This window comes from Aureococcus anophagefferens, assembly GCF_000186865.1.
Source record: "Aureococcus anophagefferens unplaced genomic scaffold AURANscaffold_9, whole genome shotgun sequence".
Lineage (NCBI taxonomy): Eukaryota > Pelagophyceae > Pelagomonadales > Pelagomonadaceae > Aureococcus > Aureococcus anophagefferens.
In genome coordinates, this window is record NW_008705569.1 from 833,862 (window position 1) to 860,047 (window position 26,186).

General features: G+C 72.0%; 4 protein-coding genes across 4 annotated transcripts; 1 reads left to right on the forward strand and 3 right to left on the reverse strand.

The window, feature by feature from the left end:
- Positions 1–241: 241 nt before the first annotated feature.
- AURANDRAFT_71645 (hypothetical protein) lies at positions 242–8,397 on the reverse strand (the record flags this gene model as incomplete). The annotated part of the gene is made up of 10 exons (XM_009038834.1): positions 242–1,250; positions 1,309–2,081; positions 2,129–2,135; positions 2,256–2,908; positions 3,374–3,490; positions 3,618–4,097; positions 4,126–4,711; positions 4,912–5,064; positions 5,322–5,774; positions 5,880–8,397. 10 exons carry the CDS (start codon positions 8,234–8,236, stop codon positions 242–244), a joined length of 6,588 nt encoding a protein of 2,195 aa, XP_009037082.1.
- Positions 8,398–8,654: 257 nt separating this feature from the next.
- Positions 8,655–15,415, forward strand: AURANDRAFT_37524 (hypothetical protein; the record flags this gene model as incomplete). The annotated part of the gene is made up of 3 exons (XM_009038697.1): positions 8,655–9,863; positions 9,927–13,329; positions 13,497–15,415. 3 exons carry the CDS (start codon positions 8,655–8,657, stop codon positions 15,398–15,400), a joined length of 6,516 nt encoding a protein of 2,171 aa, XP_009036945.1.
- An 835-nt stretch (positions 15,416–16,250) lies between these two features.
- Positions 16,251–17,717, reverse strand: AURANDRAFT_26320 (hypothetical protein; the record flags this gene model as incomplete). Its single annotated transcript, XM_009038833.1, has 1 exon — positions 16,251–17,717. One exon carries the CDS (start codon positions 17,715–17,717, stop codon positions 16,251–16,253), a length of 1,467 nt encoding a protein of 488 aa, XP_009037081.1.
- A 3,314-nt stretch (positions 17,718–21,031) lies between these two features.
- AURANDRAFT_71647 (hypothetical protein) lies at positions 21,032–25,301 on the reverse strand (the record flags this gene model as incomplete). The annotated part of the gene is made up of 3 exons (XM_009038832.1): positions 21,032–22,429; positions 22,607–23,647; positions 23,936–25,301. 3 exons carry the CDS (start codon positions 24,176–24,178, stop codon positions 21,044–21,046), a joined length of 2,670 nt encoding a protein of 889 aa, XP_009037080.1.
- Between the last annotated feature and the right edge of the window lie 885 nt (positions 25,302–26,186).

Sequence of the window (26,186 nt, forward strand, 5' to 3'; positions counted from 1 at the left end):
ATCGCGCCCGTGCACGTGACGCCCATCACGCCCAAGCCCGAGCACTTCTGGTCCCAGGCGGGCTACACGACGCTGCGGGACTGGTTCGAGCCCTACAACGACCGGCTCTACGCGGCGCTCGGCACGACGGAGGCGGCCCTCGGCTGGGAGCGCAAGGTCCACCGCGACTTCCGCGCCCCCTCATAATGTTTAGTGCGGCGCGCCCGCGGGGTCCACCGCGACTTCCGCGACCCCTAAAAAATTAGTGCGGCGCGCCCGTCGGGTCGTTGAGGGGCCGGTCCGGCGACGCGGACGCGTAGGTGCCCGACGCGTAGGCCGACGCGCCCGCGAAGATCCAGTCGTCGAGCGACGCGCGGCCCGCGTCGCGGAACGCCGCGTGGCGCGCGCGGATGCGCTCGATGGCCCGCGCCTCGCCGTGGGCCTCGAGCAGGCTCGTCAGGTCCTCGATGAAGGCCGCGCCGCCGTCGTCGTCCGCCCACGGCCGCAGCGGCGGCAGCGCGCGGCGGAGGACGCGCTTCACCCAGCGCTGCGCGCCGCCGTTCCAGCGCAGGGGCACGTCGTAGCCGCCGTCGGTGAAGATGGTCCGCAGCTCGTCGCCGAGCGACGCGACGTAGGCGTCGAAGTCGAGCGCGTTCGTCTTCTCGCGCGCGAGAGTCATCTGCGCCTCCGTCGCCGTCGGCGGCGGCGTCTTCGCCTCCAGCTTCGCCGCCTCCATGGCCGCGACCGCGCGGTTCATGACCGTCAGGTTCGTCGCGAGGCCCGCGGCGGCGACCCAGAGCCCCAGCCCCGTCAGCACCCAGGCCGCGGTGCGGTCGCGCTCCACGAGGAAGACGACCAAGGGCGCGGACGCGATGGACCCCAAATTCTTGCCCTGCTGCGCGACGGACTTGGCCGTCGCGATCTGCCGCGGGTACTTGAGCGTCACGTAGCCGTTGGACATGTTCATGGCGCAGCCCACGAGCAGCCCCATGCCGCCGCCGAAGCCGCAGCCGCAGAGCGCGACCTGGTACAGCCGCCGGCAGAAGCCGTGCATGGCCCACGAGAAGCCGCCCACGCCGCCGCCGACGACGACGCAAAAGAAGTCGCCGAAGCGCTTCGAGACGATGAGGTAGCCCATGGTCATCGATAAGATCATCGACGTCGACGACGGGATGGCGATGAGCCCCGCGGCCTCCGCGACGGCTTCCCGCGTCTTCTCGTCCGAGTCTTCTTCCAGCCCGAAGCACCGCCGGCTCACCAGGATCGAGTACCTGCGGGGCGTTCGAATCGCGGCGCGCGCGCGGGCGCCGCCGACGCCGCGTGGAGTACATGAGCATGAGCGAGATGACGACGACGAAGATGGGCACGAAGCAGCAGGCCTGGAGCAGGAGCACGGGGTCCTTGTAGGGGTTCTCGAGGTCCTCGAACTTGACGTCGTCCTTCTCGACGGGCGCGCCGACGAGCGGACCGTCCTCGTCGTCGTCGTCCTTCGCGTCGGTATCCCCGAGCTCCGCCACCTCCTTCATGAACCGCGCGCAGAAGACGAAGCCGAGCGCGGCGACGCCCGCGGAGATGAAGAACGGCAGGTTCAGCCCGAAGCGCGCGACCGCGCCGCCGATGGGCGCCATCGTCATGGGCACGACCATGTTGCAGGCCATGGCCGTCGACACGCGCTTCTTCGCCAGGGCCATGTCCGGGATGCTCAGCTCCAGGATGTAGGCGATGCAGAGGCCCAGCGTGCCGCCGAAGAGGCCCGCGACGATCTTGCCGACCAAGAACGTCGCGAAGCCGTCGGCCGCGTACGCCGCGCAGGCCTGGATCGCGTAGGCCGCGAAGGACCCGGCGATGGACACGAGCACCGTGGCCTTGCGGCCGCCGCGGTCCGCGGCGCGCGGCATCCACAGATTGGACACGAGGTTACACACCTCGCGCGCCGCCAGGATGAGCGACAGCCGCGGCAGCGAGATGCCGAGCTCCTGCGAGTAGGGGAACTGGGCCGGCTCCGTGAACTTGGAGCCCATGCGGTCCACGACGATGACGACGAGGCAGACGACGAAGGCCATCGTGTCCGGCGCGAAGGTGGCGGCCATGGTGATGGGCCACTACTGTCGGGCTGCGCCTGTTCCCAGACTCGTCTCTGGTGCGGCACCTTCAACCTTGCACCATCGTTGCAGACGATTTCGGGACCGCGCGACCATACGGGCGACGACGACGATCACGAGGACATCCGCGCCGCCACGCAGCGACTCCCTGTAAAGTCCCGACCGAGTCGTTACTCCCCCTCCTCGTCCTCGAACCAGGGCGCGGCGCCGCGGCCCTCGACGCCGAGGCGGATGGCCTGCCACTGGCCCATGATCGTCGCGGACTCGAAGGGCTTCCAGCCGCGCACGACGCCCTCGACGAAGTTGCCGTCCGCGCCGACGCGCGCGGAGAAGAGCCGCTTCCCGTTCCACCCGAGGGGGAAGTCGCGCGTGAACGTGAGGAACGACCCGTCCTCCAGGCGCCACTTGCCGCTGGCGCCCCAGCCCCACTCCGAGTTGCCGTCCTCCTTGCAGCGGACCCAGGTCACGTCGATCTTCTCCTTGTCGCGCCAGAGCACGCCGATCTTCCACTCGCTTCCGACGAAGTCGGCCTCGCGGTACGTCGCCTCGGCGGGGCCCGCGACGTCCTCCTGGAAGGCCGCCGCCGCCGCCAGCGTCTCCGCCGGCTCCTCGAAGCCGGGCGGCAGCGGCGCGTCGTCGGGGAAGGCCTCGAACGCCTCGAAGTCCGCGGCCGCGGCGTCGCCCAACAGCTCGCTGCTCTCCGACACGGGGTTCCCGAACATGTCGACGCCCGCGGCGTCGTCGGGCAGGGCGGCCGACGCGTCGGACGCCGCGGCCTCGGCGCCGTCCGCCGCGTCCTCGGCGCCGTCCGCCGCCACGGCCGGCTCCTCCGTTCGTCGCGCGTCCGAGGCGCCGTAGAGCGTGTCCGTGCTCGACATGCGTAGAGCGTGTCCGCGCGGCGCCGGGGGCGCGCCCAGGAAGGCCGCGGCCCGCAGGCAGAGCGCCGCCGCCAGCGTCAGCCGCGCCAGCGTCATCCGCGTACTCATCATGCTGGAGCTTCAATCAGACACAGCTCTTCGCCAGCCTCAACGTTGTGAAGTGAACTCGAACGACACGATGAACGCGAGCCCCAGGCGCCTCGCCGCCGTACGAGCGACACGAAGGAGATTAGAAGGGACCAAAAAAGGCGGAACACAAAAGAGCGCAGGAAGGTGCGCGGCGTGGGTGCGAATTGAGCGCGAATGGAAGGTGCGCGAGTTGACTTGCGAGTTGGGTGCGAATTTGGCGGCCGCTTGCGCGGTGGGCCGTCGCTCGCGACGTCAGGGCGCGAGGGCGCGGCGCGGCGAGCCGACGTTGTAGCGCCGCGCGAGGATGGCGATGACGCTGTTGAGCACGAGCATCGTGTACGCGAAGAGGATCATCGCGACCTTCTGCTGGTCGACGGGGTGGCCGAAGCAGGACATGCCGACCTGGGCAGCAAAAGGGTGATTCAATTTCGCTTCAACGTGAGTGTTCCACGCGCGCGCGTTCCGTAAAAGCATCCACGCTTCGAGACCGTTCCGAGAGATGATCGCTCGTCCAAAAATCAGCCGAAACGAGTGGAAAACGGCCGAGATAGGAGCCTTTGAAGTTGGGAATTTCGCTCTCTTTTGCTGCCCTGATGCCGACGAGGTGGTCCTCGAGGACCTGGGACAGCGCCGCGGCGTGGACGTGGGCGTCGTTTGCGTAGGCGATGCGCTTCGCCTCGCCGCGCACCTCGCGGCACTTGGACGTCACGGACGCGGCGAAGACGACCGTCGAGAAGATGACCAGGCCCGCGGACCCGACGAAGAAGGCGTCCTGGAAGTAGTAGCAATACCCGTAGGGCGTGTGCTTCAGCTCGCCCACCGTGTGGAGCGTCACGTGGTTGAGCACGACGAAGGTCTGGGCGAAGGCGACGAGGAGGAAGTGGATGAGGATCGACGACCACGCGTCCGACGACCGCGTCAAGCTCGCCTGCGTCGCGCCGCACGTCGCCGCGACGTCCTCGAGGAGCTCGTCGAGGTCGTAGCGCGCGTAGGCGCCGCCCCGGCTCACCTCGGCGGACAGCTCGGAGCTGCCGAACGTGCGCCGGTCGCGCGTGTCGTAGTGGGCGGTGCATCTTCGCGATGACGCGCTCGCCCGCGAGCGCGACGTCGATGGTGTGGAGGTAGGAGTACAGCGCGAACAGCGCGTACTGGCCCGTGATGGCGCACATGACCATGGTGATGAAGACCCACATGAGGAGCCCGTGCGCGCGGACCGCGGCCACATCGACGCCGGAAGCGCCCGTCCGCGGCGCCGTCGCGCCGAAGTCGCCGAGGGGCGTCGCCGGCAGCGCGTACGCCGCGAGCACGACCACCACGAAGCACGCCTGGCCCACGACCGTGCACCGCAGGCCGATGCCGATGTTCTTCACCGCCGCGCCGACGACGGACGACTCGTGCGCGACGAGCGAATTCACGAGCCCCGACGACCGCACGTCGTTGAGCGTCCGCCGCCAGAACCGGAAGCCGTGGACGGCGGGCACGTGCACGTAGGCCGTCAGGAGCGACATGGGCAACGTGTGGTAGGGCGTCGCCGCCAGGAAGGCGTTCCCGAGGCACGCGAGGCCGCACGCGCCGAAACCCGCGAGGAAGAACGCCTCGTAGACCGGCGCGTAGCGCTTCCACCTGGGCAGCAAAAGGGTGATTCAAGTTCGCTTCAACGTGAGTGTTCCGCGCGCGCGCGTTCCGGAAAAAGCATCCACGCTTCGAGACCGTTCCGAGAGATGATCGCTCGTCCAAAAATCAGCCGAAACGAGTGGAAACCGGCCGAGATATGAGCCTTTGAAGTTGGGAATTTCGCTCTCTTTTGCTGCCCTGGTTTCCACTCGCCCATGAAGCGCCAGAGGCCGCTCGACGCCATGATCCACGTCGCGAGCCGCGGGGCGTCGAGGGCCGCGACGAGGAGGTCCTGCGCGTAGAGCAGCGTCGACGACGGGCTCCGCTGCTGCTCCTCGTCGGGAGCGCCCGTGCGCTGGTGCCTGGGCAGCAAAAGGGTGATTCAACGTCGCTTCAACGTGAGTGTTCCGCGCGCGCGCGTTCCGGAAAAAGCATCCACGCTTCGAGACCGTTCCGAGAGATGATCGCTCGTCCAAAAATCAGCCGAAACGAGCGGAAAACGGCCGAGATAGGAGCCTTTGAAGTTGGGAATTTCGCTCTCTTTTGCTGCCCTGGCTGGTGCTGGAGGTCGAGGAGGATGCGCTTCACGCGCGCGCCCGTGTCCAGGCCGTGCTCCGACGGGATGCGCTGGAAGAAGATCGTGCGCCGCTCGGGCTCGCCGGCGGCGCCGCCGTCGTCGTCGTCGCGCTTCGACCGCCGCCGGATGCTCCCCGTCGTGCTCGAGCTCAGGAGCGTGTCCGCGTTGGAGCTGCCGACGGAGTGGAGCGCGGGCATGCTCACGGACGCGGAACCCTTGGGACCGAGGCGCCACGAATGCCGCTCCCGCACGCCGTCGTCGGGCGGCGGCGGCAGCCCGCCGAAGGAGACGGTGCGCGCCGACGCTGCGGCGGTGCTCTCGGCGGGCGCCATGGAGACGCCGGTCGCGGCGAGCGCCATGGACTGCCGCTCGCGCTCGCCATCGCCGCCCGCGGCGAGCGCCTCCCGCTCGACCTCGGCAGCCATCTCGGCCCGGATCTCGGCCCGCGTTCCGGGGCGGCGGGCGCCCGGGCGCCCGGGCGCCCGGGCGGGTGCGCTGGGCAGCGGTGCAAGGTCAAGATCAGCATCGAACTGTCACATGATGTCAACAAGCCAAGCTTGAACTACTTCACGACCTCACTGCGCTCGGAAGCTCCCTTACGTGAGGTCGATGAGGCTCCCCCGGCGCGGCGGCGGCTCCTGCTGGGAGTTGTCCGGCGAGAAGGTCAGGTCCATGACGTCGTCGGACGCGTCGCTCCGCGCGGACGGCGGCGCGGGCGGCGACGTGAGGTCCATGACGGAGCTCTCCGGCGTGTCGCTCGCCGGCCGCGCAGACGTCAGGTCCATGACGGAGCTGTCCGGCGGCGCGGGCGTCGCCGGCGGCGCGGGCGTGCGCGGCGGCGGCCGCGGGCTCGCCGGCGGCGGCTTCGGCGGCCGCGGGCTCGCCGCCGCCGGCTTCCGCGAGTCGAAGCCGAAGAGGTCCTCGTCGTCGTCGTCGAGGTCCGCGAGGAGCGACGCGCGCCGCGCCGCGGCGGTCCGCTGCTTCGTCACCGTCGGCGGCGTCGGCGGCGGCGCGGCCGCCGCGGGCGGCCGCCGCGGCGGCGACCGCGGCGGCGACGGCGCGCGGCCCGGCCGCGGCGGCGAGAGGAACGCGGCGATGGAGCCGCGCCCCCCCCGGGCGGCGGCGGCGCCGAGGGCCACGGGCGCCGCCGCGGCGTCGCCGGCGGGCGGCGCGGACGCGCAGGCGCACCAGCCGCGCGCGTGCGCCTTGGCGTGCAAAGCGGCGGCGACGTCGCGGCCGGAGGCGCACTCCGCCGTCGCCAGGCGCCCGAGCTCGTAGCGCGCCCCCGGGTTGACCTTGGCCACGAGCGACGGCTGGCCCGAGCAGAGCTGGCCGTTGCACGAGCTCCAGCCGTCGTACTGCATGGGGCCCGACTTCTCGTAGAGGCTGACGCTAGCCACGCCGCAGCGCTCCGCGCGGGCCATCCAGTCGTCCTTGGACAGCGGGCCCGCGCCGGTCCGCGCCGCGGCGTCGAGGGCGCAGAGCAGGGCCATGGGGCAGCTCCGGTCCCGGGGCACGTAGAGCTTGCGGGCTTTGCGGTCCACGAGGACCTTGGGCATCGGGGGAAGCAGCAGCCGCGCGACGAGCTCCCTCTTGGCCCCCGACGTCGCCTCGCCGACGGCCTCGCACAAGAGTTTCAACTGGGGGCCCGTGAGCTTGCCGAGGGCCGCGGGGTCCCGCGCCGTCCAGGCCGCGACGGCCGCCGCGGACGGGCCCGTCGTCGGCTTCTCGCGCTTCGGCGGAGACGCGGGCGTCGCGCCGGGCTTGCGCTTGCCGGGCGTCGTCGGCGGCGACGCCGGCAGCGCGGGCGCGTCGTCGAAGAAGCCCGCCCGCGCCGCGCGGTAGCGCTCCGCGACGAGGCGCGCCGTCGCGCGGACGTCGCGCGTCCGCGCGATCTCGACGCCCGACCGCTCCCGCGCGTCGACGGCCGCCGCGACGGCCGCGAGGTTCGGGTTGCCGCAGGACCCGACGCCGAGGCAGCCGCAGCCGCAGGCCGTGTGGACGTGGCGCGCCGGGTCGCCCTCGACGACGTAGACCAAGGCCGCGCCGCCGGGGAACCGGTCCGCGGTCCTTCGCATCGCGTCGTGCTGCTTCGCCCAGCGGCCGTCGCGCAGGCTGTCCGCGACGTCGACGGCCGACTTGCGCTCGAGGAGCATGGGGTAGACGCCGTCGACCCTGTCCCCGGCGAGGTCCGCGCGCCGCCGCGCGACGGCGTAGTCGCCGAAGCCCGTGGGCAGGCGCCGCGTCTCGTAGGCGACGCCTTCGTCTTTAAGAAACGTCGCGATCGTCGGCAGGTGGTGCGCGTCGCCGCCGCCCTCGCGCTCGTCGACGAGCACGACGACGTCGTCGGGCGACGGGGCGCCCGAGGGGCACCAGCTCCGGAGCGCGCCGACGGCGTCGCCGCCCGTGCCCCGGCGGTCGCGCGCGAGGACCGCCGCGGCCGCGCGGCCCGCCGCCGTGAGCTCGAAGGCGCAGCCGCCCTCGAGGTTGACGCGCGACCGCCGCTTGACGTACTTGAGCGCGCCCTCGAGGGGCGTCATCTGCGCCCAGGCGCCGCACGCGCCCGCCGCCATCGCCTCCAGGCTTCCGAAGCGCCGGCCGCGCTCCAGGAGGCCGTTCGCCTCGTCGACGAGCGCGCGCAGCGGCGCGGGCGACGTCGTCGCCTCGAGGCGCAGCAGCGCGGCCAACAGGGCGACGGCCGCGCAGGCGTACTTGCCGGGCTCCGTCGCCGTCGGGCCGCCCGCGGCCTCGAGCGCGGCCTCGAGCCTGTCGCCGACGGACTTGACGCGCCGCGCCTGCGCCACGCTCCGCAGCGGCTCCGGGTGGACGCCGATGCGGACCAGGGCCGTCACGGCCGACGTGCGCGCGGCGGCCTGGTGCTCGGCGCTGCGCAGCGTGTCCGCGTGGCGCCAGAGCGCGCGCACGAACTGGTCCCGCCGGTCGACGTGCTGGGACATGCTGGTGCGGTGTGTGTGGCGCCTCGGAGCGCTTCGCGGCGCGTACGCGTCGATGGAAGGCCTCAGAGCGCTGTTTGGCGCGTTCGAACGAGGCGCTACGGCCTCAGAGGCGTCGGCTCTGGCCTCAGACGGCGGTGCTCATCGGCTTCCGCCGCACCTTCGCGCAGGCATGCGGGCGTCAACATCGGCGTGATCGCAGCCGCCCGAGGACCTCGCGAGCTGCTTGCCGCGCGCCTCGCTGGTGTAGAAGCGCGTCGCCTCGTGCCCGCGCATCGCACCCCGTGCGCCGGGTTGGTCCACCGGGACCCCCGCGGCCCCCGCGAGCACCTCCACAAACCACCAAAACCCACACCCCGCGCCCCGCGCGCCGCTTTCGCCTTCGGCGAGCCCGCGCGCTCTCCGCGACACACAAAGCGCCATGGCCGAGGAGTTCGCGCGGAACCGGCAGTATGAGTACCGCGCCAACAGCAACCTCGTGCTCGAGGCGGACCGGGAGAACCGGCGGCGCACGGACGAGCCCACGGGCGAGGTCGAGAGCCTCTTCGGGAAGATGGGCGGCCAGAAGATGGGCGACAAGCTGGGGCGGAACAAGGCGCCGGACCTCGAGGAGAAGGCGCGGCGCGCCAAGGCGAGCCGCGAGAAGCGCCAGCGCGGCGACGCCGAGGAGCACACGCGCGGCAAGCGGAAGCGGCGGTCCGGCGCCGAGGGCGACGACGGCGGCTCGTCCGGCGCGTACGAGCCCAAGACCAAGGAGGCGCGCGGCGCCTACGAGGCCATCCTCGCCGGCGTGCGCGGGGCCATGGGCGACGTGCCCCGCGACGTCCTAAGAGGGGCCGCGGACGAGGTGCTCTACACGTTGAAGGACGACCGGGTCAAGGACCCGGACAAGCACGTGCAGCTCGAGCGGCTCTTCGGCGCCAAGGTCGCCCCGGAGCGCTTCGCGGCCCTGGTGGCGTTGGGCAAGCAGATCGTCGACTTTGGGCTCGACGAGCAGGCGCGGGGCCGCGACGGCGGCGACGGCGGCGACGACGGCGGCGCGCTCGACGAGGAGATGGGCGTCGCCGTCGTCTTCGACGAGGACGAGAGCGACGAGGAGGAGCAGGACGTCGACGAGGTCCACAGCGAGGAGGACGACGACGACGCGGCGCGCGGCGTCGAGGCGGAGCACGACTCGAAGCTGCTCACGGGCGTCGAGGACGACGACGGCGACGGCGACGACCATTTGTTGGACGTGCACGCGATCGACGCGCACTGGCTCCAGCGCGGCATCGGCGAGTACTACGACGACGCCAACGTGTCGGCGAAGCTCGCCGACGACGTGCTCGCCATCCTCGGGCCCGAGGGCGGCGACGACCGCGAGTGCGAGAACCGCTTGGTCATGCTCCTCGACTACGACAAGTTCGACTTCATCAAGCTGCTTTTGAGCAACCGGCGCCGCGTGCTCTACTGCACGAGGCTCAAGCAGGCCCAGTCCGACGAGGACCGCAAGGCCGTCGAGGCGGCCATGGTCAACGACGTCGAGGGCGGCGGCGCGGCGATCCTCGAAGCGTTGCACGAGAAGGGCTCCGCGGAGACGTGGGCCCAGGACCGCGCGGCGGACTTCGCGTCGCGCACGCGCAAGGAGGCCGTGGGGCTGTCGAAGCTCCAGGGCGTGCGCCTCGACGACGACGAGGCCGCGAAGCTGCTCGAGGCCGAGGCGACCAAGATGGAATTGGACGGCGCGCCGGGCCACCGCGCGCCGAGCCAGGTCCTCGACCTCCAGTCGCTCGCCTTCGCCAAGGGCGGCCACCAGATGACGAACAAGCGCTGCGAGCTGCCGCCCAAGTCCTGGCGCGCGCAGAAGAAGGGCTACGAGGAGGTCCACGTGCCCGCCGTCGTCAACACGGAGGCGGCGAAGATTCCGCTGATCCCCATCGACAAGCTGCCGGCCTGGGCGCGGCCCGCGTTCGGGGGCATGAAGACGCTGAACACGATCCAGTCGAAATTATTGCCCGCGGCTTTGGAGGGGTCCGGAAACCTCCTGCTCTGCGCGCCCACGGGCGCGGGCAAGACGAACGTCGCGGTGCTCACGATGTTGAACTGCATGGCGCGCTACCGCACGTCCCCCGACGACGACGCGTCGCTGGCCATGGACCTCGGCGCCTTCAAGATCGTCTACGTGGCGCCCATGAAGGCCCTCGTGCAGGAGTGCGTCTTGAACTTTGGGAAGCGCCTGGCGCCCTACGGCGTCAGCGTCAAGGAGCTCTCGGGCGACCAGTCGCTGACGTACCAGCAGATCCAGGAGACGCAGGTCATCGTGACGACGCCGGAGAAGTGGGACATCGTCACGCGCAAGGGCGGCGACCGCGCCTACACGCAGCTCGTCAAGCTCTTGATCATGGACGAGATCCACCTGTTGCACGACGACCGCGGGCCCGTGCTCGAATCCGTCGTCGCGCGGACGATCCGCCAGGTCGAGACGACGCGCGACGCCGTGCGTTTGCTCGGACTATCGGCGACGCTGCCGAACTTCGCCGACGTCGCGACGCTCTTGCGCGTCGACCCGAGCAGCGGCTTGTTCTTCTTCGACAACTCGTTCCGCCCCGTGCCTTTGCAGCAGCAGTACGTCGGCGTCGCGGAGAAGAAGGCCATCAAGCGCTTCCAGCTCATGAACCAGATCTGCTACGAGAAGACCCTGGCCCAGGCGGGCCGGAACCAGGTGCTCATCTTCGTCCACTCGCGCGCGGAGACGGCGAAGACCGCCGCGGCGCTCCGCGACATGGCGCTCTCGGACGACACGATCTCGCGCTTCGTCCGCGAGGACTCCGCGACGCGCGAGATCCTGCAGGAGGAGTGCGAGACGGCCAAGTCGGAGGCTCTACGCGACTTGCTGCCCTACGGCTTCGCGATCCACCACGCGGGCATGACGCGCGCGGACCGCAATTTGGTGGAAGATTTGTTCGCGGACAAGCACATTCAAGTATTGTGCTCCACGGCGACGCTGGCCTGGGGCGTGAACCTGCCCGCGCACACGGTCATCATCAAGGGCACGCAGATCTACTCGCCGGAGAAGGGCAAGTGGACGGAGCTGAGCCCCCTGGACATCGTCCAGATGATGGGCCGCGCGGGCCGGCCCCAATTCGACTCCGAGGGCGAGGGCATCATCATCACGCGCCACTCCGAACTGCAGTACTACCTCTCGCTCATGAACCAGCAGCTGCCCGTCGAGTCGCAGCTCGTCAAGCACCTGCCGGACCACCTCAACGCGGAGATCGAGATGGGCTCCGTCCAGACCATCAAGCAGGCCGCGGACTGGATCGCCTATACCTACTTGTACGTCCGCGCGCTCCAGGAGCCGGAGCGCTACGGCGCGACGCCCGACGACGGCGACGAGTCGTTGCTGCAGTACCGTCTAGATCTCGCGCACTCCGCGGCGCTGGTCCTCGACAAGCACAACCTGGTCAAGTACGACCGCAAGTCCGGCGGGTTAGCTATTACCGCCCTAGGGCGCGTCGCGGCGCACTACTACGTGTCCTACGCGTCCATGGCGACGTACAACGAGCACCTGAAACCGACGCTCTCCGACATCGAGCTCTTCCGCCTCTTCTCCTTCTCGGGCGAGTTCAAGCACATCCACGTCCGCGAGGAGGAGAAGCTGGAACTCGCGAAATTGGCGACGCGCGTGCCCATCCCCATCAAGGAGTCCATGGAGGAGCCGTCGGCCAAGGTCAACGCGCTGCTCCAGGCCTACATCTCGAATCTGAGCCTGGAGGGCTTCGCGCTGGTCGCGGACATGACCTTCGTGCGCCAGTCGGCCGCGCGGCTCTGCCGCGCGCTCTTCGAAATCGCGCTCAAGCGCAAGTGGGCCGGCGTCGCGGCCAAGGCGCTGACGCTCTGCAAGATGGTCGAGCGCAAGCTCTGGCTCAGCCAGTCGCCCCTGCGCCAGTTCAAGGGCGTGCCCGAGACCATCGTGCGCAAGCTCGAGAAGAAGGAGATCCCCTGGGACCGCTACTACGACCTCAAGCCGCAGGATCTGGCGGAGTTGGTGAAGCTCCCGAAGATGGGCAAGACGCTCCACCGCCTCGTGCACCAGGTGCCGCGCGTCGAGCTTTCGGCCCACGTGCAGCCCGTGTCGCGCGGTCTACTCAAGGTCGACCTCACGATCACGCCCGACTTCATCTTCGACCCGAAGGTCCACGACTACGCGCAGACGTTCCACGTGCTCGTCGAGGACGTCGACGGCGAGCGCATCCTGCACCACGAGCCCTTCTCGCTGAAGCACAAGTTCAAGGACGAGGAGCACGTCGTCCAGTTCGCCATCCCCGTCGGCGATCCGCTGCCGCCGCAGTACTTCCTGAAAGTCGTCTCCGACCGCTGGCTCCACTCGTCCGCGGTGCTGCCCATCTCGTTCCGCCACCTGATCCTCCCGCGCAAGTACCCGCCCCACACGGAGCTCCTGGATCTGCAGCCGTTGCCGGCGACGGCGCTGGGCTCGCCGAAGCTCGAGGCGCTGTTCGCGGGCGACGGCCGGTACTTCAACCCGATCCAGACGCAAGCCTTCTCCGTCTTCTACGAGACGGACGACAACGCGCTCCTGTGCGCGCCCCACGGCTCCGGGCGCCTGGTGTGCTGCGAGTTCGCGCTCTTGCGCGCCGTCGTGCGCAAGCTCGCGGGCGGCGGCGCCGGCGGCGCGTGCGTCTACGTCGCGCCGCGGGCCGAGACCGTCGCGAGCCGTCTAGCCCGCTGGCGCGCCAAGTTCGCGCCGTTGGGCGCCGCCGTCGACGCGCTCACGGGCGACGTCACGTCCGACTTGCGGTTGGTGGCGAACTCGGAGGTCGTGCTGGCGACGGCGTCCCAGTGGGACGTGCTGAGCCGCCGCTGGAAGCAAAGAAAGGCCCTGCAGGGCATCGCGCTCTTCGTCGCGGACGAGCTCCACTGTCTCGGGTCGCCCGAGGGCCCGACGCTCGAGGTCGTGGTCTCGCGGACGCGCTACATGTCGTCCCAGCTGGAGAAGCCCGTGCGCGTGATTGGCTTGGCAGCGTCCGTCGCCGACGCGAAAGACGTCGCGGACTGGCTCGGCTGCTCGGCCCCGGGCAGCAAAAGGGTGATTCAACGTCGCTTCAACGTGAGTGTTCCGCGCGCGCGCGTTTCGAGAACATCACTCACGCTTCGAGAGCGCTCCGAGAGATGATCGCTCGTCCAAAAATCAGCCGAAACGAGCGGAAAACGACCGAGATAGGAGCCTTTGAAGTTGGGAATTTCGCACCCTTGTGCTGCCCAGGCTCGGCCCCGGGCACGTTCTCGTTCCACTCCAACGTGCGGCCCATCCCCATGGAGCTCTTCCTCCACGCCTTCGACACGCCCCACTTCGCGTCGCGGTTGCTGGCCATGGGCAAGACGCTCTACAACGTGCTCAACCGCCACTCGCCCGCGGCGCCGGCCTTGGTCTTCGTCACGTCCCGGAAGCAGTGCCAGCTCGCGGCCATCGATCTGATGGTCCACGCCGCCGCGGACCCGCAGGCCGCGTCCAAGCGCGAGCGCTACATGGCGCTGGGCGACGACGAGCTCGGCGCCTTCGAGGACCCGGCCCTGCAGCAGACCCTGGCGCGCGGCGTCGCGTTCGTCCACGGCGGCCTGTCGTCCAACGACCGGGCCCGGGTCCTCGACTTGTACGCCCGGGACCTCGTCTGGGCGCTCTGCGCCCCGGCGGAGGCCTGCCGCGACGTCGACGTGTCCGCCCACATGGTCGTCGTCATGGGCACGGAGTCCTACGACGCGAAGGAGCATCGCTACGTCGACTACGCCGTCGGCAGCCTGCTCGAGATGATCGGCAAGGCCGGGCGGCCGGGCGTCGACGAGGACTGCAAGTGCGCCGTGCTCTGCCACACGCCGAAGAAGGACTACCTCCGGCGGTTGTTGTACGAGCCTTTACCGGTGGAGAGCCACCTCGACCACGACTTGCACGACCACGTGAACGCGGAGATCGTCACGAAGACCATCGAGAACAAGCAGGACGCGGTGGACTACCTGACCTGGACCTTCTACTACCGCCGCCTGGCGCAGAACCCGAACTACTACAATCTGCAGGGCGGGTCGCACCGCCACGTGTCGGACCATTTGTCGGAGCTCGTCGAGAACATCGTGGGAGACTTGGAGGAGGCGCAGTGCGTCGCCGTCGACGACGAGATGGACCTGTCGGCGCTGAACCTGGGCATGATCGCCGCGTATTACTGCGTCAAGTACACGACCGTCGAGCTCTTCGCGTCGTCCGTGGCCAAGAAGTCGAAGATCCCCGCGCTCTTGGAGGTCGTCTCGAACGCGGCGGAATTCGGCGACTTGGCCGCGCGGCACCACGAGGCGGGCGTCCTCGAGAAGCTGGCGCTCCACGCGAAGCACAAGCTGCCGAGCGGCGGCCTCGCCGCGCCCCAGGCCAAGGCGAACCTGCTGCTGCAGTCCCACTTCTCGCGCGTGCCGCTCTCGGCGGAGCTCCGCGCGGACCGCGACGGCGCGGTGGCCGCGTCCATCACGCTCCTCCAGGCGTTGGTCGACGTCGTCTCGAGCAACGGCTGGCTCGCGCCGGCGCTCCACGCCATGGAGCTCTGCCAGATGGTCGTCCAGGGCCTCTGGCACGACGACCCTTCGCTGCTGCAAATCCCGCACGTCGACGGCGACACGCTCTCGCGCGCCGCGGCCGCGGGCGCCACGCTGGAGACGGCCTTCGACGTCCTCGACCTCGAGGACGACGTGCGCGACAAAATCCTCGCCCTGGGGCCCGCGGAGATGGCCGACGTCGCGGAATGGTGCAACGACTTCCCGAACGTCGAGTTGCAGTACGCCGTCGACGACGCGGACGGCGTCGTCGCGGGCGAGCCCGTGTCGCTGACCGTGACGCTCGAGCGCGACGTCGACGACGACATGACGGACATCGGCCGCGTGCGCGCGGCGCGCTTCCCGGGCCTCAAGAAGGAGGGCTGGTGGCTCGTCGTCGCCGACGTGAAGAACAACGCGCTCCTCTCCATCAAGCGCGTGTCCCTGCTCCAGACGGCCAAGGTGAGCCTCGACTTCGTCGCGCCGGAGACGCCGGGCAACGCGGACCTCACGCTCTACTTCGTCTGCGACTCCTACCTCGGCTGCGACCAGGAGTACGAGTTCGCGCTCGCCGTGCAGCCCGGGACCGACGAGTAAACAAGCCTTCGGACGAGTGTTAGGTGGCCGCGACGGCCGCGGCGAGGAGCGGCTTCGCGATGGCCGGCGCCGCGGCGATGGCCGCGGCGAGGTCGCCGGGGGGGAACGTGCCAAAGAGGACGTCCGTCGCGCCGAGCGCGCCGTCCTCGGCGACGGCGACGGACAGCGTCGCGTCGACGCGCTCGTCGGCCGTCGCGTCCGCGGCGAAGGCGCCGCCGAGGACGTGGACGGCGACGACCACGGGCAGCTTCGCGACGTCCAGGGTCAGGGGCGCCGCCGTCGCGGGCGCGAGCGAAAAGGCCGTCGCCGCGTCCTCGCCCGCGACGGCCTCCGTCGCGGGCAGCTCGGCGCTCGCCACGGCCGCGCGGACGGCGATGGACGCGGCCTCGAGGGCGGACCCGTCGTCGGCGAGGACGACGACGTCGACGGCGACGCGCCACGCGAGCGCCGCGGCGATGTGTAAGCTCGGCGCCGCGCTCTTTCGCCACGGCTCCAGCGCGTCGCGGAGCCGCCGCGTGAGCGCGTCGCCGCGCCGCTGCCGCGACCGGTCGTCCTCGCGGTCGCGCGTCGCCGGCGACCACTCGGCCAACACGTCGACGTCGCCGCAGGCGCCGCCGACGGCCTCGCCGACGCTCGCCGTCACGGCGCAGAGCACCTCCGTGCCGCGGCCCAGGCCGCCGCCGACGACGACGCGCGCCGAGCCGTAGGTCTGCGGCAGCACGTGCCGCTCGACGTCGACCTCGCGGAAGTCGAGCGGCCCGCGGCCGTCGGCGCGGAGGCTGAGGCTCGCCATAGCTCTCGGCGAAGATCAGCGTGCCCTCAACATGCCTCTCGGATGCAACACACACCCTTACGCGAAGGAAAAGGCGAAGGCCGCGGGCTTGGCCTCGGGCACGAGGCTCCGCCAGCGGGGCCGCGCGGTCGCCGCGGCGCGCGCGAGGACCGCCTCCGCGTCCGCGAGCGCGCCGGGCCGCTCCCGCTCGAGCGCGGCGACGAGCGCGTCGTGGAGCCGGCTGCCGGCCGCCGCGCGCTTGTCGCCGTCGGTCCTCGCCCGCTTGGGCCCGCGGTCGTCGTCGCCGAGGTGGCGCTCCACGCCGGAGACGTGCTCGGGCGTGTCCCGGAGGCGCTTGAGCACGTTCGGCAGCCCGCTCGGCGACACAAAGTGGTGCGACACGGCGACGGTCACGGGCGCGAGGTTCAGCACCATGTGCCACCAGCCCCGGGGCACGTAGACGACGTCGCCGGGCTTCGTCTGGCACTCGAGGAAGCGGGGGTGCGCCGCGCACTCCTCGTAGAAGCCCGCGCGCGCCCACTCGGCGTTCGACACGGGCGCGAGGTAGTTGTCGCCGTCGCCGTCGACGGACGGCCGCACGCCCGGCGGCGTCACCGTCGGCGGGAAGAAGAGCCAGCGCTTCGAACCCTCCAGCGTCAGGTTCCAGGCCGACGTGGAGTTCGGGTCCGTGTGCCACGACTGGCCGGACCGCGGGCCGCCCAAGAGCAGCCACCGGTAGTCGGGCCGCTCCGCGTCGTCCAGCAAATCGAAGAGGTCGTCCTGAAAATACTCCGGCACGGCGTAGTGCGCCAACAACTCGGGCGTCGACGCGCCGACCGTGGGGTCGAAGACGTAGAACGGCGGGTCGTCCGCGTTCGAGGCTCCGTAGCGCAGGTAGTCCGCGAGCCGGAAGTTGACGCCGCCCGCGTGGTAGACGCGGTCCCCGTAGCGCGCCTCGAGCGCCGCCGCCGTCCAGGCGCCGCTCGCCACGGCGTCCTCGCCCAGGCCCTCGAGCACGACCGGCGAGCCGCCGTCCGCCTCGAAGCGTTCCCGGAAGGCGGCGCGGTCGAGTTTTGAAAAGTCGCGCACGCGCCGCACCGCGGGGCCCTTTGGCGCGGCGCCGAAGGGGCTCGGCGAGTGCGCCAGGAGGTGCGGCCGGTAGAGGACGTCGCTGAAGAGCCGCGCGGGCGGCCGCGGCCGCGGCGCGTCGGCCGCGCCGCCGCGCGCCGCGACGACCGTCGCGTGCCACGACCCGCGCCACGGCGGCAGCAGGCCGCCGTCGCTGCGGCGGAGGCAGCGCGCCTTCCAGAGCTCGTCGAAGCGCGCGAAGGCGCCGAAAACCCGCGACGCGCCCGCGAGCGTCGCCAGGGACGTTTCGTCGAGGTGCTCCAGCGCGGCGACGATGAGCGCGTCGTCGAGGCGCGCGACGACGCCGAGGCCCGCGCGCCGAAATGTCGCCGCGGCGACGCGCACGCTCTCGGGCTCGACGAAGAGCTGGCCCTGCGGCTCGACGCCCTCTGGGTGCGCTGGAATAGAGTGCTCCATCGCGTCTCGCTTCGATCGCTAGGCCGAAAGAGCCGACAAGTTGACCTTCAAGGAGCCCTCCCTTACGCCGGCCCGCGACTTGGCCCGAGGACGCCCGCGAGCCTGTCCCGCCAGTCGCGGCCGTCGAGCTTCGAGAGCACGCCGCCGGCGCGCGCGACGTGGGCGTAGAGGGCCTCGTCGAGGTGGTAGAGGTCCCGGAACGTCGTCGCGTACGCGCCGTCGAAGGTCGCCGCCCAGGGGAGGCCGCTCGCGTTGCGCGCGTGGGCGCGCGCGTCGGCGAGGGGCGCGCCGACGGCGGCCCCCAACGCGGCGAGGACGACGCCCCGGCGCTCGAGCGCCGCGAGCGCCCAGTTCCGCGCCTGGAACAATTCGCCGACGAGCTTCGCCTGGAGGCTCGGCCAGCGGTAGTAGTACTGGGGCGGCGCGTCGTAGAACTTGCGAAAGGCGGCGGCGTCGGCGCCGGCGCAGGCCGCGTCGCCGCGCGCGGCCGTCGCGCACGTCTCCGCGAGCGCGGACCGGAGCCAGTCCTTTGGCCGCCGGACGACGGCGACGTAGAGCGTCGCCGCGCGGCCGGCCGTGGCGCCGAAGGCCCGCTCGTGGACGCCCACGCCGGCGCCGCGGCCCGCGCAGGGCGACGGCGCGGTCCGCCAGCCGCCGCGCCGCCGGCAGCAGACCGCGCCGGCCGCGAGCGCGCCGCAGCCGCCGTCCGCGATCCACGTCTCGCTGTAGCAGACGTCGACGTCCGCGCGCGCGAGCGAGCGGATGAGCGCCGTGCCGCCGGTCTTGGGCACGTGGATGACCTCGACGTCGCGGCAGTGGGGCAGGGCCGGCAGCGTCGCCAGCGGCCGCGGCTTCACCTCCCGCGGCTTCCGCGTCTTCGCGCTCGCGACGAGGAGCACCGACGCCCATGGATGCCATCTCATCGGTGATCAGACTCCATAGGAGCTGCCCAGAGAATCGTGTGTTCCCATCGTTTACAACGGAAGGGACGGCTTCAACATCGTTCCCAAATTCGACACCCAATAATGGTGCGCATTGGGCTGCGATGGGCAGCACTGCTAGCCTCGTGCGTCGTCGCTTACGCGCGGACCGACGTCTTCCTCGCGTCGGATCGCACCGTCGCACCGGTGGCGACGCTCAACAGCGTCTGCGTCGCGCGTGCGGCGGTTCGAGCGGAGCTCGGAGTACGCGGTGCCCGTGGCGCGGTGGGACTCGGACGGGAAGCACAGCTCGCCGTTCAACCACGCGCGGTTCTACTACCCGGAGCTCATGAAGCAACGCTACCGCAAGGCTCGCCGACTGGTCATGCTCGACGACGACGTGATCGTGAGAGGCGACGTGGCGACGCTCGCGGTGGCCGGCGACGCGGCGATGGCGGCGGGCTGCCAGTCCTGGTACATCGACGGTGACCAGCTCCAATCGTCGACGGAGCTGTCGTACCTGGAGGTGCCGTTCTTCGGGTTCGGGACGCTGGGCGCCTCGAGGTCGCCGGAGGACGCAGCCTGCTCCGAGGGCGGCAGGGAGTGCGTGCCCGTGGTCGACGGGTCTCCGCTGGGCTTCTTCGCGAAGCTCGGCCGCGTCGAGCACTTGGTCGACGCCGTCGGGACCTGGAGCTGGCCGCTGCGGTCCGCGGCCGCGCTGGTTGATAGCGCCGCGGAGGCCGCGGCCGGAGACGCGAGGGGAGCGGGTGCCAAGTTCCTCGAATCACTGGGATCATCGCGGGCGTGGAACTTCGGCCTCGTCGTCGTGGACGTCGACGCCTGGCACGAGTCGGCGCTGACGGCCAAGTACGAGCGGTGGCTCGAGGCGAACGCGCGCGACGAGATCTGGCCGTCGGACTCGCTCGCGTTCGGCTTGGGATTGCCGTTCCTCGCGTTGCGCGGGTCGGTTGAGTGCTTCGAGGATACGGGCGACGTGCGGTTCGAACAGGGCCTTGGCATCGCGCCTTTGGCCGCGTCGGGCCGCGCCTCCTCCGACCTCGAGGCCGCGTTCGCGCTGCACTGGAACGGGAACCGGAAGCCCTGGGACCCGGCGCTCTGCGATAACGCGACGCGGCCGACGTTCCTGGCGGCCCTCGCGCGGTCGCCCGAGCTACTCGCGGCGCACGTCGCCGGGAACGGCACGTTCTGCGAGGCCGCGGCCCTGGAAGAAGAGCGGCGGCTCTACGGCCAGGCGTCCGTGGCCGGGACGCGGTGGTCGTCCTACGCCGAGGCGTACCTCTGGGCCGAAAACCACTACGCGGTGTCGGGCGTGTCGACGTCGTCGATCGACGAGTGCTACGACGTCTGCCAGTCCATGTTCCCCGGCGACAACGGCACGCTCGCGTGCCCGACGACGGACCTCGAGCTCGAGCTGCTGCGGGACATCGCCTGGGAGCCCGCGGGCTACGGGTGGCTCGGTCTGTACCGCGAGGCGGGCGACGCGACCTTCGGCCGCTGCGCGTCGAGGCCGAACCCGACGATCGAGGCCTCCGTGTGGGCGTCGGGCGCTCCCGACGACGGCGGCTCCTGCCCCATCGAGGAGATGTGCACCGTCTTGCTGGCCAACGAGTGGCAGACGCAGAGCAATGACGCTGGAGACAAGTGGCGCACGGGCCACGTGTACATAAATCAGGCCATCGACGACAAGTCGTGCGGCGCCGGGCGCCTCGGGCTCCCGCCCTCGGAGAAGGACGATGAGAAGAAGACGACGTACGCGCACCGCTACAGCCAGTGCCTCTGCGAGAACAGCGCGCCCGCCGTCGGCTACGGCACCTTCGACGAGCTGGCGGACGCGTCGCCGGGCGGCAACGGCACCGCGTTGAGCTGCGACGACATGGTCCTTTTGTCCAGGTCGGACCACGACGACGGAGGGGACGCGGGCCTTTTAGTCCTCATCATCGTGATTCTGTTTATCATATGCGTGTGCCTCTGCGGCTGCGTCGCCAAGGTCAAAAATGACCGGAAGCGGGCGTCCCTGAAGGTCCGGCGGACCGTGCCCACGGCGCCGCCGGTGTACGGCGGCGCCGCGGCGCCCACGGCCGTCACCCAGCCAATCGGCCAGCCGATGCAGCCCGTCGCCCAGCCCGTCGCCGCCGGCTACGCGGCGGCGCCGCCGGAGTTCGCGAGCGCACCGCCGCCGCCGCCGATCGCCATGGGCCAGGTGCTCACCGCCACCGTCGCGCCGGCCATGCACACGATCGTGGTCCCGCCGGGCGCGGTTCCGGGTACGATGGCGAACCTCCAACTCCCCGACGGCCGCGTGGTCGCCGTCCAGCTGCCGCCGAACGCCGTCCCCGGCATGACGCTGCAAGTCAGCGCCTGAGCTCCTAAAGTCCGCGTCGCTTCTTACCACGTCTCGTCGTCCGGGGCGAGGATAAAGGCCGCTGCGATGGCGATGCCCGCGAGGCGCGACGCGACGCCCGGCCGCCGCTTCTCCTCGCCGCCCGGCCGCAGCTCGTCCTTGCCGCCCGCAAAGAGGCTGTTGAGGAACGCCAGCGGCGCGTGCATGAAGAGGCCGGTCGCCGCGCGGCTGAGATTCGGCGTCAGCGGCGGCAGCGCGGGCTCCGCCGGGGTCACCCGGGCCGCCGGGGCCCGTGCCGCCGGGGTCACCCGGGCCGCCGGGACGACCCGGGGCGGCGGGACTCGCGGCGCCCGGGGCGCCGCGGCGGTGCCCGCGACGGCGGCGTACTTCGACGGCAGCGCCGCGAGGCGCGGCGGCGCCGCGGGGCCGACGACGACGACGGGCCGCGGGCCGCGGCGCGACGCGAGGAACGCGGCGAGCCGGGCGGCGCGGCGCAGCAGCGGCGGCAGGAGCGCCGTCGCGGCGCCCGTGGCGACGACGGCGACGGCGTCGCGGCGCGCGCGGCTCGACACGGGAGCGAGGAGCCGCGCCTCGGCGGCGGCGACGGTGGCCTCGTGCCCTCGCCTTTCGGCGACGAAGTCGCGGTTCAGCGCGTCGCGCGCCGCGCGCGCGTCGGCGCGGGCGGCCTCCGTGCCCGAGATGTGGAGCAGCGGCCGCGCCGCGGTCGGCGGCGACGCGGACCGCGAAACACCGAAGCCGAGGCCCGCGCCCGCGCCCGCGGCCAACCCGACGACCGCGAGCGCCAGGAACGCGGGTCGCCGCCGCCGCGCGCGCGGGAGCGGCGCGTGCTCCTCCTCCTCGGAGTCCTCCTTCCAGACCGTGGCGGAGAGGCGGCGGAGCGGCCGCGTGGGACTCGGCACGGCCTTCTTCTTCGAGGACCCGTAGCGGTCGACGAGCGTCGCGACGGCCGGCGACGCGAGCGTCGCTTCCACCGGTAGCGGCGGCGGCGCGGCGGCGGCGGCGACGGTCCGCGGCTCCAGGTTGGGCGACGGGCTCCGGGAGCTGGGCGGGCGGTCGAAGGACGGGTCGGCGCCGCGCGCGACGAGGAGTTTCGCGACCTCGACGTGGTTGGTCTCCGCCGCGGTGATGATCTGCTTCTTGGCGTTGGCCTCCCATGATTTCACTCTCGCGCGCACGGACGTCCCCGCTTCCTCGAGGTCTTCCGCCGCAAACTGCTCCGTTTCCGGCGCCCGCGGCGACGGCGACGGGGTCACCCGGGCCGCGTGCGTCGTCGCCAGGGGCTCGAGCTGCGCCGCGTGGGCCCGGGCCTCGGAGACGACGCGGTCGTCGAGCGCCGCCTCGAGCGCCGCATAGGGGCTTTCGAGGTCCGCCGCGCACGCCGCGCGTTCCGACTGGAGATCTGACGCTTTCTGCTCTTCCAGCATTTCATACAATTCACTCGCGTCAGGTATCTCTCCTTCTGAAATTGTTTCTCCATCAGAAGAAGAGTCTCCATCGCGCTCCTCTTCGAGACGCGCGGCGTGCGCTTCGGCCCCGTCGGCCGCCGCGGCGCGCTCCTCGGCGAGCGCCGCCTCGTGCTTAGCGACCTCGGCCTCGTGGTAGGCGATGAGCTCCGCCTCGTTGTCCGCGAGCGCGGCCGCGTGCTTCGCCGCGTGCCTCGAGAGATCCGCGTCGAGCTTCGCGGCCGCGGCGGCCTCGTGGCGCTCGAGCGTCGCCGCGTGCGCGGCGTCGCGGTCCGCGAGGCGGGCGGCGTGCGCCTCGGCGCGTTTCGCCGCCTCGGCCTCGTGCGCCTCGACCAACGCGGCCTCGGCCGACGCGTGGGCCTCGGCGCGCGCCGCCGCCTCGGCCTCGTGGAAGGCGATGAGCTCGGCCTCCGTCCGCGCGAGTTCCGCCGCGTGCGCGTCGACGCGGCTCGCGAGCTCCTCGCGGTGCCGCGCGGCCGCGTCCTTGGCCAGCGCCTCGTGCCGCGCGGCGCGGGCCGTCGCCGCGTCCGCGGCCGCCGCGGCCGCGGCCGCGTCGTCGAGCGCCGCGGCGTGCGCCTCGCGGTGCGTGGCGACCTCGACGTCGTGCGCCTCGCGGCGCGCGACGACCTCGGCGTCGTGCGCGGCCCGAAGCCGCGCCGCCTGGTCTTCGAGCGCCGCCGCGGTCGCGGACGCGGCGCGCGCCTCGTGCTCCTCGAGGAGCCGCGACTCCTGGTCCAGCAGGGCCGCGTCGAGCGCCGCGACGTGCCGCGCGCGCTCCCGCGCGAGCACGCTCTCGCCGTCGCCCAGGGTGCCCGCGACCGCGGCCTCGCGGTCCGCGGCGAGCGCCGCTTTGACCTCCGCGAGCTCCGCGAGGTGGGACGCGCGCCGCATCGACCGGTCCTCCGTGTGGTAGTCGACGACGGCGTTGCGCTCGGCGACGTGGACTGCCCGCTCCCGAGCGAGGAGCGCCTCGTGGTCCGCCGCCGTTTTTTCGAGCGCGGCCTCGTGCTCCGCGACGAGCGCGGCCTCCGCGGACGAGTGCGCCTCCGCGCGCTCCGAGAGCAGCGCGCCGTGCTCGGCGGCCTTGATGGCGAGCGCGGCCTCGTGCTCGGCGAGCAACGCGGCTTCCGTGGACGAGTGCGCCTCCGCCTGCTTGGACAGGACCTTGGCGTGCTCCGCGAGCTTCGTCGAGAGCGCAGCCTCGTGCTCGGCGATCAAGGCCGCCTCCGTGGTCGAGTGGGACGCCGCCTGCTCCGAGAGCTCGCCCTGATGCTCGGTGACCTTCTTCAGGAGATCGGCATCATGCCGCGCGATCAACGCGGCCTCGCCCGTGGCGTGCGCCTCCGACAGCGCGGAGAGCGCGTCCGCGACCTTCGTCGAGAGCTCCTCTTCGTGTCGCGCGATCATCGCGGCTTCCGTGGACGAGTACGTCTCCGCCTGCTTGGACAGGACCTCGGTGTGCTCCGCGAGCTTCGTCGAGAGCGCAGCCTCGTGCTCGGCGATCAAGGCCGCCTCGGTGGTCGAGTGGGACGCCGCCTGCTCCGAGAGCTCGCCCTGATGCTCGGCGACCTTCTTCAGGAGATCGGCCTCGTGCCGCGCGATCAACGCGGCCTCGCCCGTGGCGTGCGCCTCCGACAGCGCGGAGAGCGCGTCCGCGACCTTCGTCGAGAGCTCCTCTTCGTGTCGCGCGACCATCGCGGCTTCCGTGGACGAGTACGTCTCCGCCTGCTTGGACAGGACCTCGGTGTGCTCCGCGAGCTTCGTCGAGAGCGCAGCCTCGTGCTCGGCGATCAAGGCCGCCTCGGTGGTCGAGTGGGACGCCGCCTGCTCCGAGAGCTCGCCCTGATGCTCGGCGACCTTCTTCAGGAGATCGGCCTCGTGCCGCGCGATCAGCGCGGCCTCGCCCGTGGCGTGCGCCTCCGACAGCGCGGAGAGCGCGTCTGCGTGCTCGGCGACCTTCGCCGAGAGCGCGGCCTCGTGCTCCGCGATCAGCGCCGAGAGCGCGGCCTCGTGCTCGGCGACCTTCGCCGAGAGCGCAGCCTCGTGCTCGGCGATCAGGGCCGCCTCGGCGGTCGCGTGCGTCTCCGCTTGCTTTGACAACGCGCCTTCGTGCTCGGCGACCTTGGTCGTGAGCCGGGCCTCGTGCGTCGCGATCAGCGCGGCCTCGCTCGTCGCGTGGGTCGCTGTCAGCGCCGACAGCGCCGCCTCGTGGTCCGCGGCCGTCGTCGAGCGCGCGGCCTCGTGCGCGGCGACCAGCGCCGCCTCCGTCGACGCGTGCGTCTCCGTCAGCGCGGCGAGCGCCTCCGCGTGCGCCGCGGCCTTCGCCGAGACCTCGGCCTCGCGCTCGGCGATCCACGCGGTCTCCGACGACGAGAGTCGCGCCTCGTGCTCCGCTACCGTCGTCGACAGCGTGGCCTCGTGGCGCGCGGCGAGCGCGGCCTCGCTCGAGGCGTGGGTCTCCGCGAGCGCGGCCAGCGCCGCCTCGTGCTCGGCGACCGTCGCCGCGACGACGGCCTCGTGCGTGCACACGAGCGCGACGACCGCGGTCGAGTGGGTTTTCGTCTGCTCCGAGAGCGCCCGCGTGTGCTCGGCGACCGCCGTCGCGCGCTCGGCCTCGCGCCGGGCCTCCAGGTCGGCGACGGCGGTCGCGTGCTTCCCCGAGAGCTCGTCGCGCGCCTCGGACACGGCCGCCGCGTGCCGGGCGGCGAGGGCCTCGACGTCGGCCTCGTGCCGCGCGACGAGGGACGCGCGCGTCGACGCGTGGGCCTCCGTCTCCCGGGACAGCGCCGCCTCGTGCCGCGCGACCGCGGCCTCGTGCTCGGCGACGAGCGCCGCGCGCGCGCCGTCGTGGCCCTCGCGGAGCGCGGCGACGGCCGCTGCGTGGTCGTCCGCGGCCGCCGCGAGCGACGCCGCGTGGGCCTCCTCGCGCTCCTCGAGCTCGCCCGCGTGCCGCGCCGCGAGCGCGCCCTCGCGCGAGCTCGAGCGGCGCCGGGGCTCGTCGCCGCGCGACGCCGCGAGGGACTGCAGCACCTCCGCGTGCGCGGCCTCGGCCTCGAGCGCCGCTTCCCGCGTCTCGCGAAGCCACATCTGATGCGCCTCGCGCGCCGACGCCGGTGCCTTGGAGTGGGCCGGGTCCCGCGCCTCGAGCGGGCGCGACGACGACTGCCGCTCCGCGGACACGGCGCGCGACCCGTAGAAGGAGTCGTCCAGCGACGCCTCGGCCAGCGCCGCCTCGGCGTCCAGACCCGCGCTCCGCGGCCGCCCGAGCGCGGCGCCGATGCCCGCCGCGTCGTCCAAGACCGCGAGGCACGTGAAGTTCGCCGCGCGCGGCCGCCCGAACGTCGGAACCCGGCCGCCGCGCCGCGTGCCGTCCAAGCCCCCGTCGTCGCCGTAGTCGCTAAAGTCGAGCGCGCCGTAGTCGCTAAAGTCGAGCGCCTCCTCCCGGCGCGCGCGCCGCCGCGCGGAGCCGAAGACCTCCGACGCCGGCGCGTCGAGGCCGTCCGCCTCGACCCGGCGCGGCGTCTTGCACAGCCCCTCCGCCGGGCGTCTGCCGCCCTCGTCTTCGTCGTCGGGCGCCTCGCGCTCCGCGGAATCCTCGTCGTCGTCGCCGGCCATCGTCGTCATCGGCGCCGCGGCGGCGGCGTCGGGCGCCGCGGCCTCCCAGGGCCCCGCGTCGTCGGACTCGACGGACTCGGCGCGCGTC